Raw genomic sequence first — 19379 nt, 5'->3', positions numbered from 1 at the left:
CTACGGGGAATATTGTAGGCATTTGGTTTATTTTTAAATTAATGTTCATTTCATATTGGAGCATAGTTGACTTACAATGGTGTGTTGGTTTTAGGTGTGCAGCAACTTGATTCTGGTATACATAGATGTATGTCTACTCTTTTTCGCGTTCCTTGCCCCTATAGGTTATTACAGGCTGTTGAGTAGACTTCTCTGTGCTATACAGTACGTCCTTTTGGATGGTGTGTGTTATTAGTGTGTATATGTGAATCCGGAACTGCTGATTAACCCTGCTCCCCGATGTTTCCCCTTTGGCAACCCTAAATTGGTTTTCTAATTCCGTGAGTCTGTTTCTGGTTGGTAAATGAGTTCATTTGTATCAGTTTTAAGATTCCACCTATAAGTAATACCCTATGATATTTGTCTTTCTCTCTCTGACTTACTTGTCTTAGTATGGTCATCCGTAGGTTCATCTATGTTGCTGCACATGGTATTATTTCCTTCTTTTTTGATGGCTAATATGCCCTTGTGTATAGGTACCACAGCGTCTTTATCCATTTTTCTTTTGATGGGCTTTTGTTTGAATCCCATTCTTGGCTATTGTCAGTAGTGCTGCAATGAACATTGGGGTGCATGTGAGTTTTCCAAGTATAGTTTTCTCCGGATATACTCCCAACAGTGGCAATGCATAACATAACAATGTTGTGTTAGTTTCAGGTGTACAACAAAGTGAATCAGTTATACATATACATATATCCACTCTTTTTTAGATTCGTTTCCCATATAGGTCATTACAGAGTATTGAGTAGAGTTCCTTGTGTTATACAGTAGGTCCTTATTAGTTATCTATTTTATATATAGTAGTGTGTATATCTCAATCCTAATCTCCCAATCTATTCCTCTCTGCCCCCCCACAAAAACCTCTTTTCTTAATGATTTTTAAAAGACGTCTTCTTGAGAAAATGTGGCCAAGGAAAATTAATGTGGACTCATAACAATAGCTTGGCATTTTTCCCCTTTTCCTATTTTTTGGTTCAATTTGTAGAAACTAGGGATTAGCACTGTTCCCTGAATATGTAGTAGGAATTACCTATAAACTTTTCATTGTCTAGGGCTTTCTAAGAGAAAACTTACCATTAGTAATACGATATATTTAGTGGCTATTAGTCTTTTTAAGTTGTTTTTTCACCTTTTACTAATTTTGTCACTACGTTTTTACATTGTCCATTTAATGTGGTTTTCTGATGTACTGTTAAAGTATTATTCACAACATAATTTGATACGTTTCAATATGTCTTTTATATCTTTAGTTATTTCCCTTCATTCTGTATGTTGCTTGCATTCACAGTCTTTTACTGATGATCAATTTTTTCAAATGTATGTCTGACTAACTGATTTTTAAAAAAACAGCTTTCAGTTTTGTAAATCATATTTCTGTCTTCCATTTCATTTAATGACACAATCTTTATTATTCCCTTGTTTAATTTTTTGCTGTTGTCTGTTTATTCTGTTAATCCTTTTCTATCTTCTTTATTTGAAGGCTTAGATACTTAATATTCATTTTTACTCTCTAAATAATGTTTTCAAAACCGTACGTTTACCTCTATTCACTGCTGTATTAGCTTTGAATTGTGTCCTAGAATGAGAAGTACACATTCTATAACAGTTCATTGTTTTCTTAGCTCCACTTGCTGCATTGGTCTGGTATCCTTTATATTTTTCAAATACTTGTCCCCTCACAGGGAAAATTTGCTCAGTAACCTTAATTTGATACAGAGCTTATTCATTTCATCCCAGATTCCTGTTGAAGCAAAATACTATGGTCCCTTTTTAAAATATTTATTTATTTATTTATTTGGCTGCGTCGGGTCTTGGTTGTGGCAGGTAGGATCTTCATTGCGGCGCGTGGGCTTCTCTAGTTGCCGCGCTCGGGCTTCTCTCTAGTTGTGGTGCTCAGGCTCCAGAGTGCCTGGGCTCAGTATTTGCGACCTTCTTAGACAATTTGGCTATTATATTTACTTAGTTTTCTCAAAGAGTGAGGAACAAAATATTAAGGTTAAGAATTGAGAAAAGCTTTAAAAATTAACATCATGTAAAAGGGATACCTTCTCCCCAAGGACAACAGCAGATTATAAATTGAGCTGCCACAAATCTTCCCAGATTTTAACGTTAAATCTCATAATTTTCAACTGCTATTTTAAATAATGAATGTAAATTTCAAAAAGAAAAATCATGTTCAATATGATATTAATTTTGCTCAAAATATCACATTTATATACATAAAAGATTAGGAAGTATATATGAAAATATTTAAAGTGATTACGAAGAGTACAATTTTTTAATATTTTATATATTTTCTAAATTTTCTTCAGTTTATACATTACTTTAGCAAATAGAAAATAAACAATAAAAGCTAATAAGTAATGCTAATAAAAATTAAAACCAAGCTAAAATCATTCCTCTCAAAAACAAGCAAATTGGTACCACAAGTTGTCCCTTTAAAATTTTTGTCCCTTTAAAATTTTGTTTCCATAGTTTAACAATCAAGTTATATGTTTCCTACCTGGGTCTGGCCTAGAACAGTGAATATTTTCATGTCTGGTAGATATTTATAGGTGGAATATTAAACTTTATTATTTTCAGAAGGGTTGAGCCAAATCAAAAGTTGGCTCTCTCAGTAAGACCTTTGAAAAAACATTATGTTGAAAGAAAAAGGGTTCAAAAATGATTTCTATCTACCTGAAATAATGCTATAAAGGACTATGATTTCAGAGAAGGGGAAGCTAAACCTGAGAATACTACCAGCTAAATTGCTTAATACAGACCCATGTGGCAAGAAATGTCATGGGAAGAGATGCTCTGGTCATAAGAAGCAATTTCAGATCAAGCCTTAACATTCAAATCACATTACCCTTAGTGCTGCAGTAAATGACTTCTTTTTCTCATACTGGGTTTTAATCATCTGACTAGCAAGATGGGACTATGGGCTGAATAATCTTTGAAGTCCCATCCATCTCTCAGTTTCTATCTCTGATTTCACATTTATTTAATTATGAGGAAATTCACTACCAACATATTTAAGCTATTTATTTACCACCAAAATAATGCAAAACTATTTTATATGCAGATAAAATATCTAAAGAGCAAAAACAAAGCTATAAGATTATTAGAAGACAGTAGGAGTGAATATTTTAAGGTCAGTGTGGAAAGGCCCACTTAAAAAGGAGAAATGTCTAGATACAACCACCAACAAGCTTGGAGAAAATATTTGTAACACATATAGGAGACAAGGAGTTAATATTCCTGATATACACAATAATGAAAGAAATAGAAAAAGAAACCATACATATAAAAATATATAAATAATATGAACCTAAAAGTCATAGGGTACCTATAGACAGCCAACAAATATAAGGAAATACGCTATCTTCACTATTAGCAGGGAAATGCAAATGAAAACCAAATGCAATACAATATCATATGCATTGGATTTGCAATAATTGAATTAATAGCATTAAATGCTGGTTAGGGTCTGTAGAAATGTATAGTATTCTACAGTTTTTGTAAGTATAAAATAGGCATAATATACTTGGAGAATACTTTAGAGTATCAATTTTTTAAAAATAGATATACAATTTGATCCATCGCTTTTACTTCTTGGAATCTATTCTTCAGAAAGAGTGCTATTTATATGCAAAGTTATGTAAAGAACACTGCAGTTTTAAGTATTATTTGTAAAGCAAAAAGCCTGGAAGGAAAAACTAAAGGTACACCAATGTAAGAATAGTACATCAATATAATGTGCTACAACACAGCAATTTTTCCATGAAATAAATCTACATGTACTCACCTGAAAAACTAGTCCATGGTAAGTGAATATTGTAAGACAAAACCAAAAGACATACTATTTTGGCTCATACTGCATATTTATATGTATGTATGTGCATATATGTAGTTGTGTATTTCTGTCTATATGGGCTTTAGTCTGGATATTTATAATGATGGTGATGATGCTGATAGCTAATATTTACTAGGCCCTTACCTTGTGCTAGGCACTATCCTAAGCACTTTACATGGATTGATTTAACTAATCCTCAGAACTACCATAGGAACTAGAGATTAGTATTCTCCTTTTTTAAAGAGACCGCAGTTAGCCCAAATCACCCAGTAAGTGACAGAGCTAGAATTGATTTCAACAGTTGTTCTCCAGAACCTGCATCTCTTAAACCTTTAATTAAAATTCTCTGAATGGGTCTGGCCTGAAACAGGACAGTAGACCAAACGGCCTGGCCTGGATAATGTCATCAAGCTCCTAGGATCCCAAGGGTCCTAGCCTTTCTTCTCTGAGTCATCCATGAGCAGTTTGAGAGCTCTTGTGCATTTTTTAAAGGCTTGGGCACCTTTTCTTCTCCAACAATAGGTAGCTGAATTCTGTTTGATCTCTCAATTAATATCTGTATGGAATAAAATGGAGGATTAGTGAATTTAAAATATTAAGGTCCTATTAGGTAAGAAATAGATTTTGGGGAAAATACTGTCACTTGTATGATGAGAAGCTTTTTATTGGTGCCACAATAATACTGATTTAATTCTGAGGTTGGTGAGAATATTGATAATTAAGAGTTGAAAGCAGTGAGAAGAAATGTTCAATATTTGCATACAGTTGTACAACAATGGTGAGCTAGCGATGGACCTAGTCACATACTTACTGTCAATGGTCAAACAATTGCATTAACAATCGGTAAAGACCCAGGTATAAACTGCTGCTTATATTTCTTTGTGAAAGTTTTGAAAAATGAAGTGACTATCAAAAAAAAAAAAAAAAACTGATGCCATCATCAGGATTATGTGGACATTATCCAGCATTTACTTTAGAAAAACAGAGCAGTGATTTCCAAATCTAATTCAAACCAGATGCAGTTTACAACAAGTAAAGTAGTTTTCCAATGAGAAAAATTTTGTCTCTTTCAGGGAATTTTAGGACAACTTTTAAGAGTCATTCAACCGTGCTGCATTTCTATCTCATTCGTACAACAAATATTTTTCTAAAACATCTTTTCAAAACAATTATTTTGCCAGTTATACATATTCATTGCTATATATAGTTTATTTATTTTTATTTTTTTCTTCCAGTTTTATTGAGATATAGTTGACATACAGCACTGTATAAGTTTAAGGTGTACAGCATAATGATTTGACTTACATACATCATGAAATGATTACACAATAAGTTCAGTGAACATCTATCATCTCATATAGATACAAAATAAATAAATAGAAAAAATTTTTTTCCTTGTGATGAGAACTCTTAGGATTTATTCTCTTAACTTTCATATGTAACATACAGCAGGGTTAATTATATTTATCATGCTGTATATTACATTCCGAGTACTTATTTATCTTATAACTGGAAGTTTGTACCTTTTGACTGCCTGCATCCAGTTCCCCCTCCTCCCACCCCCGCTGGCAACCACCTGTTTATTCTCTGTGTCTATGAGTCTGTTTCTGTTTGGTTATGTTTGTTCATTTGTTTTGTTTTTTAGGTTCCATGTATAAGTGAAATCATATAGTATTTGTCTTTTTCTGTCTGACTTATTTCACTTAGCTAGCATAATACCCTCTACATTGCTATATATTTTCAATTAAATGTAAATGCTATCCTAGTGCAAATAATAACTGAATGTTTATTGAGCATATGCTATAAATGTTCTAGTTACTTGTTATGTATATTTTATGCACAATCTAATTTAACCTTTACAACAATGTGCCTGTTTTCATATATCTGTGTGTGTGTGTGTGTGTGTGTGTGTGTGTGCATATGTTCGGTATATATTCATCACCACCACTTTATAGTTGGGGAGGTTGAGGAGGTTACTAATTTGCCAAAGGCCATATGGCTTATAAATGGAGCATCTGGAAATCAAACCCAGGTAGTTGGGTTTTTGTTTTTTGTTTTTAAATGCAAAGTACAGATTCCTAACTACTATACTCAGTGCCCATAAGAGCTACAGTCATGAAAAGGGCAGGAAACAGGTTTCAAGCATTTTTTCCTCTCTAATTTTATCACTGGAAAACCAACTCTAAAAACCACACTAAACTATATCTCCTAAACTATCAAGTATTTGATATATTCATTTGTCTACAAAATTTGATGCACAAACCGGTGTTTCATTCTTCTCTTTAACTTGAAGAAAGCCTTTTCTATGTTTTCTAGGACAGAAGAAAAAGCAAATGTAACTGCCGTATTTTTTAATGAATGTAGGAGAACATTCAATTATTTCACTGGTTGAAACAGTTAAAATATTCAAATTTAAAACTATTTTTCTTTTATTGAGGTAGAACTTTAAACTTTTAGTCTCATAATCCCACGTGGGAAAGTTGAAGGCTACGTAAATTGAAAATCTGTCCTGGTCATCCAAATGACAAAAGAAAGTTAACCTCCTGGTGACCTTTTGAAAGATGTCAATCTCCTCTAAAAAATTAGCTTAGTTTACTTGATATGACAAGGGAAAGAAGCCAACTAGTTATATTGTTATATCAGAAAAACTGCTTGGCAGAAACCTCCAGAGTTCTCATCAGCCTCTCAACATTCTCCTTCAGATTTTAGTACTCATAATTTAAAATGTTTAAAGTATGAACTTTAAAATAAATGTCACTAATTTTCAACAGGTATTTTAATGTAGAAAATTCTCCCTGAAACAAAATACTCATCAGTCTAAACCGTGTCAATAACATTAACCAATTTCACTCACCAATCTTTTTGGGCAACTGTTCTCTGTACCGTCTTTTGGAAATTGCAAACAAACAAAAAATGAAACTTCCTTTGCAGAGTTATTTGATTATAATAAATACTCATTACTTGACAGTTTAATTTTGAAATTGCTCAATGAAAGGGAAAGCAACGTTTGTAGACAGGAGCTGCCCCACATAAACTCGGAGAAGAAGAAATCTTGCTAATGCTTACTGCACACGTGGAAAAGCAGCCCACACCTGCCAGTTGTTTTGGAAATGGGAGACGTGTGTCAGGCCGTGCTTCATCCTGAATGTGGCTGGCCTTTTGGACTGGCATCATAAGCTTTCCCAAATGTGTCCAGCCATGCAGCTCTAGGAGCTTTATTCACTTCGTAAATATTTCAGAATGCAATTATAGCAAAATGATTTTTAAAATCACACAGAGCCAGAACTTATAATTTTTTAAGGAAAATTTTTTATGATGAAGAATTTAAATCTTATACAAAAGTTGGCTTAAGAGAGTAGTGGACCCCTAAACTCCCGTCACTCAACAACAACAATTGTTACCACTTAGCCAATTTCATTTCATCTATCCCTCCCCAACTTTCTTCCTGGTGTACTTAAAGGTAAATCCCAGACTCTGTGTTGTTTTACTCATAAGTATTTTACTATATCTCTAAATGAGAATGAGATGCTTTTATCTTTTAACCTCTTATTGTTAAGGAATATATACATTGCATTTTTGCCATTATTTAAATAATTAGATATTGCAATACTTAATAAAGGCCATAAATGCAAGAGGATAGTAATTAAGACCATTGGAAAGAATGTAGTTGAAAGGGAGGGAATATTTTCCCCATTTTTTTGCCTTCTCTTTAAGTACTCACCATGCTGTTTCCTTCTTGCAGTTTCCTTGATTCATTAAGTAAATATATTTTCTGGGTCATTATAAGCTTTGAAACTAGAAAGAAAAGAAAGGCCAACATAAATGCAATATAAAGCATATTATCCTTAATTATTTGAACGTTTTTGTAATGATAGGTTATTATAAGGGTGCAGGATTTCATGTCATAGAAACCAGTATTTTTCTGCACATTCTTAAATCAGACAGTCATAAAATAGTAAATTAGTAACCCAGGTTTTAAAATTCATGTGAAACACTTCCTGGGTTAAAGATGTTTCTTTCTGTCACACAAACTAAAAGAACATACAGGAAAAAATGGAATTAGAATCACTACATTCAACTTCAATAATCCTCTCTGTGCTATTCTTTAGGCCTCAGAAATTCTTTAAATCCCTACATAATTTTTATTATAATAGGTCTAAATTTTATATATTGATATATATATATATATATATATATGCCGACGTTTTAAAAAACTCTGTCACATAGATGGATGAATGGAGGGATGGGTGGATGAATAGATAGGTAGATTTTTAAAATTTTGTTGCTCTTTTTAATTTTGTTTGCTTTGGGATTTTGGATCTCAGGTGCACAGAATTGAATTGATTATACTCCTTGGTTCCTGGCAAGTTTTTATTGTCAACCAGTGCACCTTCTCTCTTTTATGTTTTATTTCATGATTTTTCTCATTCTTTCCTGCATCATCAGTCCCCTTCCTACCCCCACCAGGCTCCCACTGACATGCAGTTAATGTATGCTTTTCCAGTCCACATTCCACAGGGTTCATGGTCATTTGCAATGTGTGCATTCATGAAATTCATTTTTATTAATGTAGATGTGCTTTTAATGGCACAAATGGCATCACATTCTGTTTCTTACTATTCTATTCAACTTTATAGTTTTGAAATCTGCTTACACTGCTATCTTTTCCATGCTGATCATTGCCTCTGGCACTAGTATTCCTCTCTTGCATATTCATATACCACATGTTACTTAGGCCTAAAAAATATTTTCCTGTTTTTGAACTTCTAGGTTGCCTTCAACTTCTTTCTAGCACAATATGCTTTGGTGGGCATCACTGTACATGCCTCTTTGTGCATCTGTGAACAGTATCACTGGAGTACACATCCAAGAGTGGAATTTGGGGGCACAAAAGATATGCCTACAGTTTTCACTAAATACTGCCAGACTGCTGTCGAGATTGCTACATCATATTAGAGCTGCCCCTCTAAATATTATATGAGATTTCTTATTTCCCCACATCCTTGCCAGCCTTTCATGTTATCTTTCTAATTTTTAACAACCTGCTGGCTATGAAATGGTGTAACAGAGCAGTAAAGTTGTAGTGGTTGTAGAGGTGAGGAGTGTCGCCTCAAATGCTAGCTCTCCCACTTAATACTTGTGGGACTTTCTGTTCCTGGTTTCCTAATTTGTAAAATGAGACAATAATGATGCCTAGTTCATAGAGTTGCTGTAAGGATCAGAACAGAACCGTTACACTTTAAAAGCACATAGAATAATGGCTGACCTTTGTAAGCACTCAAATATTGCCTGTTTATGTAGTTCCTTCAATTAGTAGCAAGGCCCAAATCAATGAACACTCTTTGTATATCTAGTGGCCACATGACTCCATATCTTTACAGTACTTTTTCATAAAGTTCCTTGACTTTATTCTTTCTGCATTCTTTTTTTTGTATATATTCTTGATATCCTTAGTTATTTATAGAAATTGAAAAGATTTTTCACTCAGTCTACCCCCATCATTTAATTTTGTCTTCGTTGTCCAATTTTAAAGCCATATCTTTAGTTCTATGTAGCTATCAGTTTTTCCCTTTATATTTCATGCTATTTTTGGTATTGTTTAAGAAATCTTTTTCTACTCTGAAATCATAGACACATCCAATTTTATATATTTTAAATTTTTTGAATTTGTATCTTATTTTATATCACATTATTCTAATCATTTGATAATCTTGTTGAACTTTCTTGTTCTATCAGATTGTCAGTAGGATTCTGAGACTTTTAATTTTTAGATTATCATCTGCAGGTAATGAGTTTTGTTTCTTTCTGGCAATTCCTAATATCTTCTATTTCTTTTTCTGGTCTTTCATTGTCCACACCTTCCTTCCTGTACCCTCTTGAAAATTACTGACATACTGGGGTTCCTGTTGTCTTTTCTTATTAGTTTTTTCCAATCTTAAATGAAATCATTCTAAAATGTTCCCATTTGATATGTTATTGCTGTAATTTATTATTATGTCATTCGGTTAAGAAAGTTCCCTTCTTCCTAGCTATCTAGTTTTCTAAAAATGTTGACATAAAGGGATTTTATTTATTTTTAATATATTGAGATTATCTTATTTTTTCCTTTAAACAAAATTCACTTTTTACTTGGTTGGATAAAATTTTAGATCTGATATTGATGTTAATGTTCATAAATGAAACTAAAGTGTAATTTTATTTTCTTGAACTGCCCTCATTGGGGTTTATGTGCTGTAATTGCTTCATGAAAATAATTTTAGCAGCTTTTCTTTTTTCCTGTTTTCCAGATATATTAGTATACAATAGAGGATATACATGGTAAAACTCACATATAAAACTTCTTGGATCTGGTACTTTACAGAAGAAAAGATTTTGCTTTTTAAGCGGCATTGTTTATTTAGCATATATTGGTCAATTAAGATTTTCTATTTCTTCTTTTGTTAATTTTGGCATTTTACATTTTCTAGAAATATACCCATTTTGCTTTGAATTTCAAATTTCTTGACATTAGTTTAGAATATTTTTTGATTTTTAAAATAGTCATGTTATTCTGTAGTTAGATTACTTTTACAAATTATGTCATTTCCTGGAACCAAGAACTATATATTCCCCAAGGTCCTATCAACTCTCAATCTCTACCTCTGGTTCTAAGATGAAAAAAAACATAGTCTTACTGAGGTAAATCTAAATACATGTCAATTCAATTTACTATTCTTCATGAATTAGGCTATCTCACCTGGTTAGGACCTAGATATGTTAGTATTGACACTTGTAGATGTTGAGATGATCCCTGTGGTTTAAATGGTGAGTTCAACACTCTGATTGCCTGGGTTCAGGTGCCAACTCAGCACTGAGTACAGATATGACTTTGGACAAATTTCTTATCCCACCTCTATCTCCGTTTTTCCTTTGTGAAAAGGGAGATGATAATAGTAGCACCCACCTGATATGATCGTTGTACGATTAGGTTGGCAATGCTTGTAAAAACACTTAAACGGTACATGGCACACACAAAATACTCAAAGTAATATATGTTTATTTACAATTTAAAGCCAAATCTGAACATACCAATGTGTATCTTGTTTTACTTTTCTTTCATTCACTTTTTATGAAAAACTTTCCAATTGCTCCATATTATCCTAAATATAACTTTTCGTAACTTTTAAATATTATCAAATCCTTTCATATCATCTATGGATGTACTTATATAACTTTTACTCCTTTAACTTTGAAGAGAAGCCTATTATTGGAATAGCAACAAACATAAATAAAAGCTAAATATATATATTTAGTTTCATATGTATATATGTATATGTGCATATATATATGACACAAATGTATCATATATTCAATTATAAAAAATCTAGGAATAAGAATTTTTTTTAATTCTGAAATAATATTGACTTTTATAAACCAAGACATGACCAAATGCCAAGATTATGCTGTGTCCCCAAAATAGTAGATTAAATTAATGTTAAAATTAATAGACATGTTTCCAAAGAAGACATATAGATGGCCAACAGACACATGAAAAGATGCTCAACATCACTAATCATCAAGAAAATGCAAATCAAAACCACAATGAGACATCATCTCATACCTGTCAGATGGATATTATCAGGAAGACAACAAATAACAAGCATTGGTAAAGATGGAGAAAGGAGAACCTTCGTGTACTGTTAGTGGAAATGGAAATTTGTACAGCCACTGTGGGAAAACAGTATGGAGGTTCCTCAAAAAATTAAAAATAGAACTGCCATAAGATCCAGCAATTCCACTTCTGGGTATTTTTCCAAAGAAAATAAAAAATACCGATTCAAAACGATATATGTACGCTTATGTTCACTGAAGCATCATAGCCAAGCTATGGAAGCAACCTAAGTGTCTGTCGATAGATGAATGGATAAAGAAATGTGGTGTGTGTGTGTGTGTGTGTGTGTGTGTGTATATATATATATATATATATATATATATATATACACACAATGGAATATTGCTCAGCCATAAAAAAGAATGAAATCTTGTCACTTGCAACAGTATGTATGGACCTAGAGGGTATTATGTTAAGTGAAATAAGTCAAACAGATAAAGACAAATACTGTATGATGTCACTTATATGTAGAATATTAAAAAAAATGAACAGAACATATTCATAAATACAGAGAACAAACAGATGGTTGCCAGAGGGGATAGGGTTTGGCTGGACTAGTGAAAAGGTGAGGGAGATTAAGAGTACAAAAAAATGAGTTATGGGGATGAAATGTACAGCATGGGGAGTATAGTCAATATAGTCAATTCTATTGTAATATCTTTGTATGGTGACAGATAGTAACTAGACATATCATGGTGATCATTTGTAGAAATATTGAATCACTGTGTTGTACATCTGGAACTAACACAATGATACAGTTCAATTATACTTCATTTTAAAAATATGTAGACACTGGGAGGAAATGCATCAAAATGCTAATGATGGTTATCTCTATGGGGTGGGGATTATGGGTATTTTTTTTTTTTTTTTTTTTTGCGGTACGTAGGCCTCTCACTGTTTTGGCCTCTGCCTTTGCGGAGCCCAGGCTCCGGACGCGCAGGCTCAGCGGCCATGGCTCACGGGCCCAGCCGTTCCGCAGCATGTGGAATCTTCCCGGACCGGGGCACGAACCCGTGTCCCCTGCATCGGCAGGCGGACTCTCAACCACTGCGCCACCAGGGAAGCCCTGTCATAGTTTTAAAACCATGATTATCTTCAGATCTCTATTTGCATAAACATAAGCTTAAAGCTAAACTATCATTTTAGATCATGAATCTCTATGAGACCTTGTATCCTCAACCCTTCTCTTGGTTATATGCATTCTCTAATATGTAAATGCCTAAAGTAATGATGATATCTTCTCTCAGTAATCTCACAGGGGTTAGCTATTTCCTATGTAATAATAATAATAGGTGATTTATATGTAATAAAAATATTATGAAGGAAATGCTGAATCAATCTGCTGTGGTAAATAGGTTTACAAGAAATAAATTATCACGACAGCAGACGTTCAAGACCAATAAAACCTTCACCGTAGTATTGAGCCATGACCATGCCTTTATAGTTATAACATTATATGCAATTTTAAACCAACTAATTGGTGAAAGAAAAAGTCCTAGATCCTGGCTGATCTAAAATTAAAAAGGTGAATTTTTTAAAAGTTCTTGTTTGGCTGGTATGGAGAGGAGGGATGGAAATACACTTCCTTAGAGTGCATTTTCACTTTTAATAATCACCTGCCTTTGATAAGTACTGGGGTTAAGGGCCCTTGCTGATTAGTAACTGTGTTTATTGACTGTGTTCACAGGGCTTCTACATACATTACCTTTTTAATCCTCACAACACTCAAGTCTTCTGACTGCAGGTTCCATGCTTAAACCCTTAAATCATTTGGTAAATCAAACATGTTAATACAATTTAGCAGGATGACCAGTAAAAGAAATGTATTTTTTTCTTTTTGCGGTACGCCATGGCCTCTCACTGTTGTGGCCATGGCCTCTCACTGTTGTGGCCTCTCCCGTTGTGGAGCACAGGCTCCGGACGTGCAGGCTCAGCGGCCATATCTCACGGGCCCAGCCGCTCCGCGGCATGTGGGATCTTCCCGGACCGGGGCATGAACCCGTGTCCCCTGCATCGGCAGGCAGACTCTCAACCACTACGCCACCAGGGAAGCCCAAGAAATGTATTTTTAATTACATTCTTTCATTATTTATAATCAAAGGAAAGCAAATAAATAAAATACTTGAAGCATTTCCCTCTCTTGGAAAAAAAGGTGTACTTCCTGTTTTTCACATACGTTTAATTTCAGCAATTCTGTGGTCATGATGCAATAATGGAAATAAACTGAGATGCCTCTGAACTCTAAGATTTTATGATTTAGATAATGAAGACCACTGAAGCCAACTTTTTGTTTTTTTTCTTACTAACTCATTCCAATGAATTGCACAATGAATTAATTACAGTATTAACACTGTTATTTATTTCAAGGATTAAACTCTCTAACATTTCCCCTTGGGCATTAACATTCTAGAAAAACACCTACTTTGAATTCAACCATGAGGCTCCACACCTCAAACCTCCAGACTCCTGTTAAAAACAAAAGCAAAAAACCTTATTCACCTTGGCTGTTTCTACCTGGGCTGAGAGAGGAAGCAGAGAGGATGCTGAAATTTAATGGATCCAAGAGAATAATGATAATGAAGATGAGTATCTTTAGTTAAACCTTAAAGAAATGGTAAAACTTGGGCTTTCCTGGTGGTGCAGTGGTTGAGGGTCCGCCTGCCAATGCAGGGGACACGGGTTTGAGCCCTGGTCCGGGAGGATCCCACATGCCACGGAGCAACTAAGCCCGTGCGCTGCAACTAATGAGCCTGTGCTCTAGAGCCCGCGAGCCACAACTGCTGAAGCCCGTGCGCCTGGAGTCCATGCTCCACAACGGGAGAGGCCACCGCAATGAGAGGCCTGTGCATCACAACGAAGAGTGGCCCCCGCTCGCCGCAACTGGAGAAAGCCTGCGCGCAGCAACGAAGACACAACAGCCAAAAATAAATTAATTAAAATAACTAAAAAAAAAAAAAAGGTAAAACTTCAATAGACAGATAATGGGAGAACAGCAATTACATGAAGAGGAGAAAATAATCTAATTTTAAGAACCTAGGTTATGAGAGACAGAAAGAAAAAATAAAGGCATGGAAAGGAAATGGCATCTGGTTTTAGAGACCTTTTTTGTATACGAAATTGGCAGTCCCTATCTGTATACGAAATTGGCAGTCCCTATTAGACTTAGAAACATTATTCTTACAAGATTGGATTGGGAGAAGTGATTTAACCATTCATCAATCTCACTTGAGTTTATACCAGGACTATTCCAGGTTTATATTTATTTATCCATTTAATGCTCATGACAATTTTACAAGGATTTGTGTCAGTAGTCCCATTTCACAGATAAGAAAAATGAGACACAGTAATGCAAAAAAAAATGATAAACCAAAATATCAAAATTTTAAGTAAAAGAAGATCAGTATTTTTCCTTTGTCTCAGCTTCCAGTATGGCCCCATCTGGCACTGTTAACAATTCTGTCTTTATTTTAAACTTTGCTATTTTTATCATGACTTTTTTGCACTAATTTTGATTTTTAAAATACTGCCTTAAAATAGTATTGATCTTGATTATTGAACTTTTTAGTGCACTTGTAAATTTTCCATCCCAGGCAGGTGCCTCACTTGCCTCACCCTATTGCCGGCCTAAGTAAGAGGGAATTTCACTTATACATCAAAGTTCCGTTTTATTTCTTTAATAAAAAGAAATTATTTCCTTTTATTTTTATTTAATCATTAAAAGGAATTCCTTCACCAGAAGGAATGGAATTATGACTAAAACTGAAACAGAACTTAAGTGATCACTCTGATTTTTAAATTATCTTAAGTCCAGATCACCAGTTTTCATATTTTTTCCCTAGAAGAAAGAAGAGAACAAATGATTATCACTTTATAGATAAGAAAACCAAGACATGTAACAGCTCAGTCACAAAGTTAAAGCTAAGCTTCCTGGTGCTGAATGGGACACACCATATTAGAAGCTTCTCTAGGGACAAGTTTGAAGAAAATGAAAATATAAAGTATACTTATATGAACAAATCTAGGCCAAATAATTTGGATCGAAAGAGTAAGGTTTTGTAAAGAATATGTGCTTCTGGAGCTTCCCTGGTGGCGCAGTGGTTGAGACTCCGCCTGCCGATGCAGGGGACACGGGTTCGTGCCCTGGTCCCGGAGGATCCCACATGCCGCGGAGCAGCTGGGTCCGTGAGCCATGGCCGCTGAGCCATGGCCGCTGAGCCTGCACGTCCGGAGCCTGTGCATCCGGAGCCTGTGCTCCGCAACAGGAGAGGCCACAACAGCGAGAGGCCCGTGTACCGTTAAAAAAAAAAAAAAAAAAAAAAAAAAGAATATGTTCTTCTGAATTAGACACAATGAACTTGAATTCTCCTTCGGCCACTCACTAGCTGGGTGATCTTTGACAAGTTCTGAAGCCTCAGTTTCCTCATTTATAAAATAAGACTTCTCAAACCTACCTATCACTGTCTGTGTTAGAAAGAAAAAATGAGAACGTAGCTAATAGTATTTATCAATTAGGATCTCAACCTATGACAGATGGTACATACAAAACAGAAAAATTCAGATTTTTTTTAGAGGTTTTATATATATATATATGTAGAAGGACAGAGAAACCTAAAGGGATAATGCATCTGAGGGGACAGTTGCCTGAATCCAAACGAGAGAAAAGTCAGAGTTATTTATCTTTAAAAGTAGTGACCTTTGGTGGAGGAAGCCAAGGAAATAAATACTCTGACCTTACTGTCCTCTCTCCCTCTGATTTCCAACCAAACCCTAAGCTAGAGGGCATTGAAGCCCAGTTGCTTTAGCCCATGCAGGCTGGTCTTAAGGGAAGACTGCCAGGAACAGAAGGATGAAGGAGGGGTTTAGAGGAGCAAAAGGAAGCTCACCACCGCATAATAAGAGCTCCTAATTACTGAGCATTTTCTATGTAACAGACAAAAACACTTGCGCATTTAATCCAAATAACAATCTTTTAAGGTGAAAACTATTATTTTCCTATTTTATAGATGAGAAACCTGAGGCTTACTGTAGTTAGGTGACTACAGAACCAAGAATGGACAGGGGAAGTGAATGAAAGCTATCTTTGCCATGCCCCATCATTGCAGAAGAACAATAAATGGTAGTGACTGGTTTCATAATCATCATCACTGTCATCAAAACCATTGAATTCCAACCCCTCTAGCAATTGTATTTCCAGAAATTTATCTCATAGTTATAATTCATGAGTATAATAAAGTATGTTCAGAAGTGGTGTTTGCAACATTGTGTTAGCAAAATATAGGCAAAACTTAAATGCCTATGAAATTGAACAGATTAAATAAGTTATAGTACATTTAAAAGATGGAATACCTTGATACCTTGTGGTCAGTAAAAAGAAGCAGCTCTATGAGTACTGGCTACTGATATTTTGATATGTTGGTTCAGAACAGTGTGTATGTTACCATTTCTGTTAGAAAATAAAAATTACCCTGTTATCTGTATTCTTGTAGATGAAAGAATATCAAATATGTCTGGAAAAATACTTAAGAAACTGGTAACTCAGTTGCCTTTGGGGAAAGCAACTGGATGGCAGGTGAAATAGAGATACATTTTTATTGCATACCTGTGCTTTCGAATTTTTTTTACCATGCTCATGTAATACCTATTTTAAAACATAAATTAATTAAGGAAAAAATCAAATGGTATGTTATTAGTTACCTTCCAGGGACTTCTGTAATTTGGAAAACAGTGACAGAAAATGGACGTGCATAAAAACCAGCTTTCTTACTCTACACCATGAGCGATTTGCTTTCTCAGTAACAATAAAATCCCTTGCCATATCAGCTTCAGTTAAATGAATGCAAAATAAGGAGTAAACTTCCATCTGTATTTTCCAATGCTTTGCCCATGCTGCAAAAGCAAAAGCTGTAGGGAAAACAATGAGAAAATTAGCACCTTGAAGCCAGGTAACAGTTAACTCAGAAGGCAGGCTAAGCATAATATCACACTCAGAAACAGCCCAGCCTGAGAACACCTCAGGAGGACTGCTGTTGTTGTTGTTGTTTAAAAAGCAAACTCTCTTGCCCAAAGGAGGCAGGTTGCAAATTAACCACAGCTCCCTAAACCCCTGGGGACTTACAGAGCTCTATCCCCCGGGTAACACCGCTATCCTTCCAGGTTTTCACTCTTCCCAAGAAACCTGACATGCTGTTTCTCATGGCATTTTCAAATTGGGAAGATCAGGACGGAAAAACTTTGCCCATCGGGAATGGCGAGACTGGCTGATAAAATGACGGAGTTGATGATTAACTGTTACCTGGATAGCCAGTTTTTTTTTTTTTTTTTTTAAAAAAACAATGCGCCAACCTGAGTTTTAATTGTTGATCTCCTCCAGCCGTTGCCTGGGAAAATGTCCTTCCTTGGAGGAGGCATTTCCAGGAGTTTCAGCAAGTTTCCTTAGGATCTTATCGTTTCTGAGATTCGATTTTCTTCGGGTTGCGGGGAAAGACAGGAGGTTGATACAAGGCGCTACGCTTCGGAGGAGAACGGATCGCCTACTCCAAAGCAACTCCGGCCTGAGCACTTAGCCCCTCCCGTTTGGGGGTCCCGGGGCCCCACCCCCGCACAGCAAACCCTATAAAACCGCTGCGACCAGGGTTCTTCCTGCAAGTCTGGGTTCAGTCCGACTCCAGGGTCAGCGAGGTACCCCGCCAACTTCCCGGAGCATCGCGTGCTCGAGCCATGGCCCAGGGGCTGTACCACGAGGAGTTCGCCCGGGCGGGCAAGCAGGCGGGGCTGCAGGTCTGGAGGATCGAGAAACTAGAGCTGGTGGCCGTGCCCGAGAGCGCTTACGGTGACTTCTACGTCGGGGATGCGTACCTGGTGCTACACACGACCCAGGCCAGCCGGGGCTTCACGTACCGCCTGCACTTTTGGCTCGGTGAGAGACGCGGGCGGCCGGGCCCGGGCGCGCCCAGGTCGGGGAAGGGCGTGGCCGCTGGGGGTTGAGGTTTGCGGGCTGGTGGGCAGGGCAGCACTAGCCGGACGGGCCTGGAGACCCTTCGCGCCGGTTGAGCCCCCGTGGGCGTCCCCCCGCCTCCCCCCCACTTTGGCCTGGGCACCTTTTCCCCGCTGGCGTCCGCTCCTGCAAACGCGGGGCGCAGCGAAGTCGGGAGCAGTCTTACCTCATAGCTTTGACCTTTGTCGTGTCCATCTCCCGGGTTTTGGCGCCGCTTCCTCTCGCTTCACCCCCTTTCACCTTCCAGTCTCCAAACCCACCTCCCGCCCGGGGCGGCCGCCCGCTGCACCCTGGCACTGGCCAAGTTCGGCTCGCCTTCCGACAGGTTCAGTCCTGGTTCCCCTGTCAGCGAGGAGATGAAGTCAAACAAGTTTGTGGGCATTCGTCGCAGACGGCGAGAATTCCTTTAAGAAAATTATTTAGTTTTATTTTTTGCCCTTGGGCGTCAGCTTAGAGTTCTCTATTATTTGCGGCGATTAATGTTCTGGGCCGCTTTAAATCAGATTCCAGCCTGCCCCGCGCCTGCTCGCAGGTTTGGCTAAGAGAAATTCCTGTTGATTAGGATGCTGGCGGCTTTATCAATATAAGTAAATAGCTTTATATGGCAGAGTTTGTATTTAGATGAGTTGCTTTATAATAATAATTATTATTTTTAAATTTATTATTTATGTATCTGAACAAGAAGACAGTTTGGAACAAAACAGCTCCTTCATCAGTAGTAATTATTTTGGGCTTCACCGGCGCCAGGCTCTCAGGACACTGGGTCTTGAGTGTTCTCCTTTTCCCACCTTCTACTTTTGCTCGTAAACATCCTGAATGTCTAACCTCTCCCTGTGAGATCATGTGCCAGTGGGCAC

General features: G+C 36.4%; 1 protein-coding gene and 1 long non-coding RNA gene across 4 annotated transcripts in view; one reads left to right on the top strand and one right to left on the bottom strand.

Moving 5' to 3' along the window:
- Positions 1-4198: 4198 nt before the first annotated feature.
- On the bottom strand, positions 4199-18878 carry LOC138414169 (uncharacterized). 3 transcript variants are annotated; one of them, XR_011246596.1, is made up of 4 exons: positions 18689-18878; positions 17871-17992; positions 7599-7672; positions 4199-4433 (listed from the first exon to the last, which is right to left on the bottom strand). It is a non-coding gene; the product is annotated as an uncharacterized lncRNA (long non-coding RNA). The 3 variants fall into 3 exon arrangements; XR_011246594.1 differs by lacking the exon at positions 17871-17992 and adding an exon at positions 17223-17429; XR_011246595.1 differs by lacking the exon at positions 17871-17992.
- Positions 18224-19379, top strand: part of SCIN (scinderin) — an 81518-nt gene continuing 80362 nt past the window's right edge. Inside the window, exon 1 of the mRNA XM_060020443.2 lies at positions 18224-18444. Within this exon, the coding sequence (XP_059876426.1) occupies positions 18246-18444 (199 nt within the window). The 5' untranslated portion in view covers positions 18224-18245. The remainder of the gene's footprint in view (positions 18445-19379) is intronic.

This window comes from Delphinus delphis, chromosome 9 (assembly GCF_949987515.2).
Source record: "Delphinus delphis chromosome 9, mDelDel1.2, whole genome shotgun sequence".
NCBI classification, from domain to species: Eukaryota; Metazoa; Chordata; class Mammalia; order Artiodactyla; family Delphinidae; genus Delphinus; species Delphinus delphis.
Note: the sequence above shows the minus strand (reverse complement) of the source record. Positions and strands in the feature narration are given on the sequence as shown.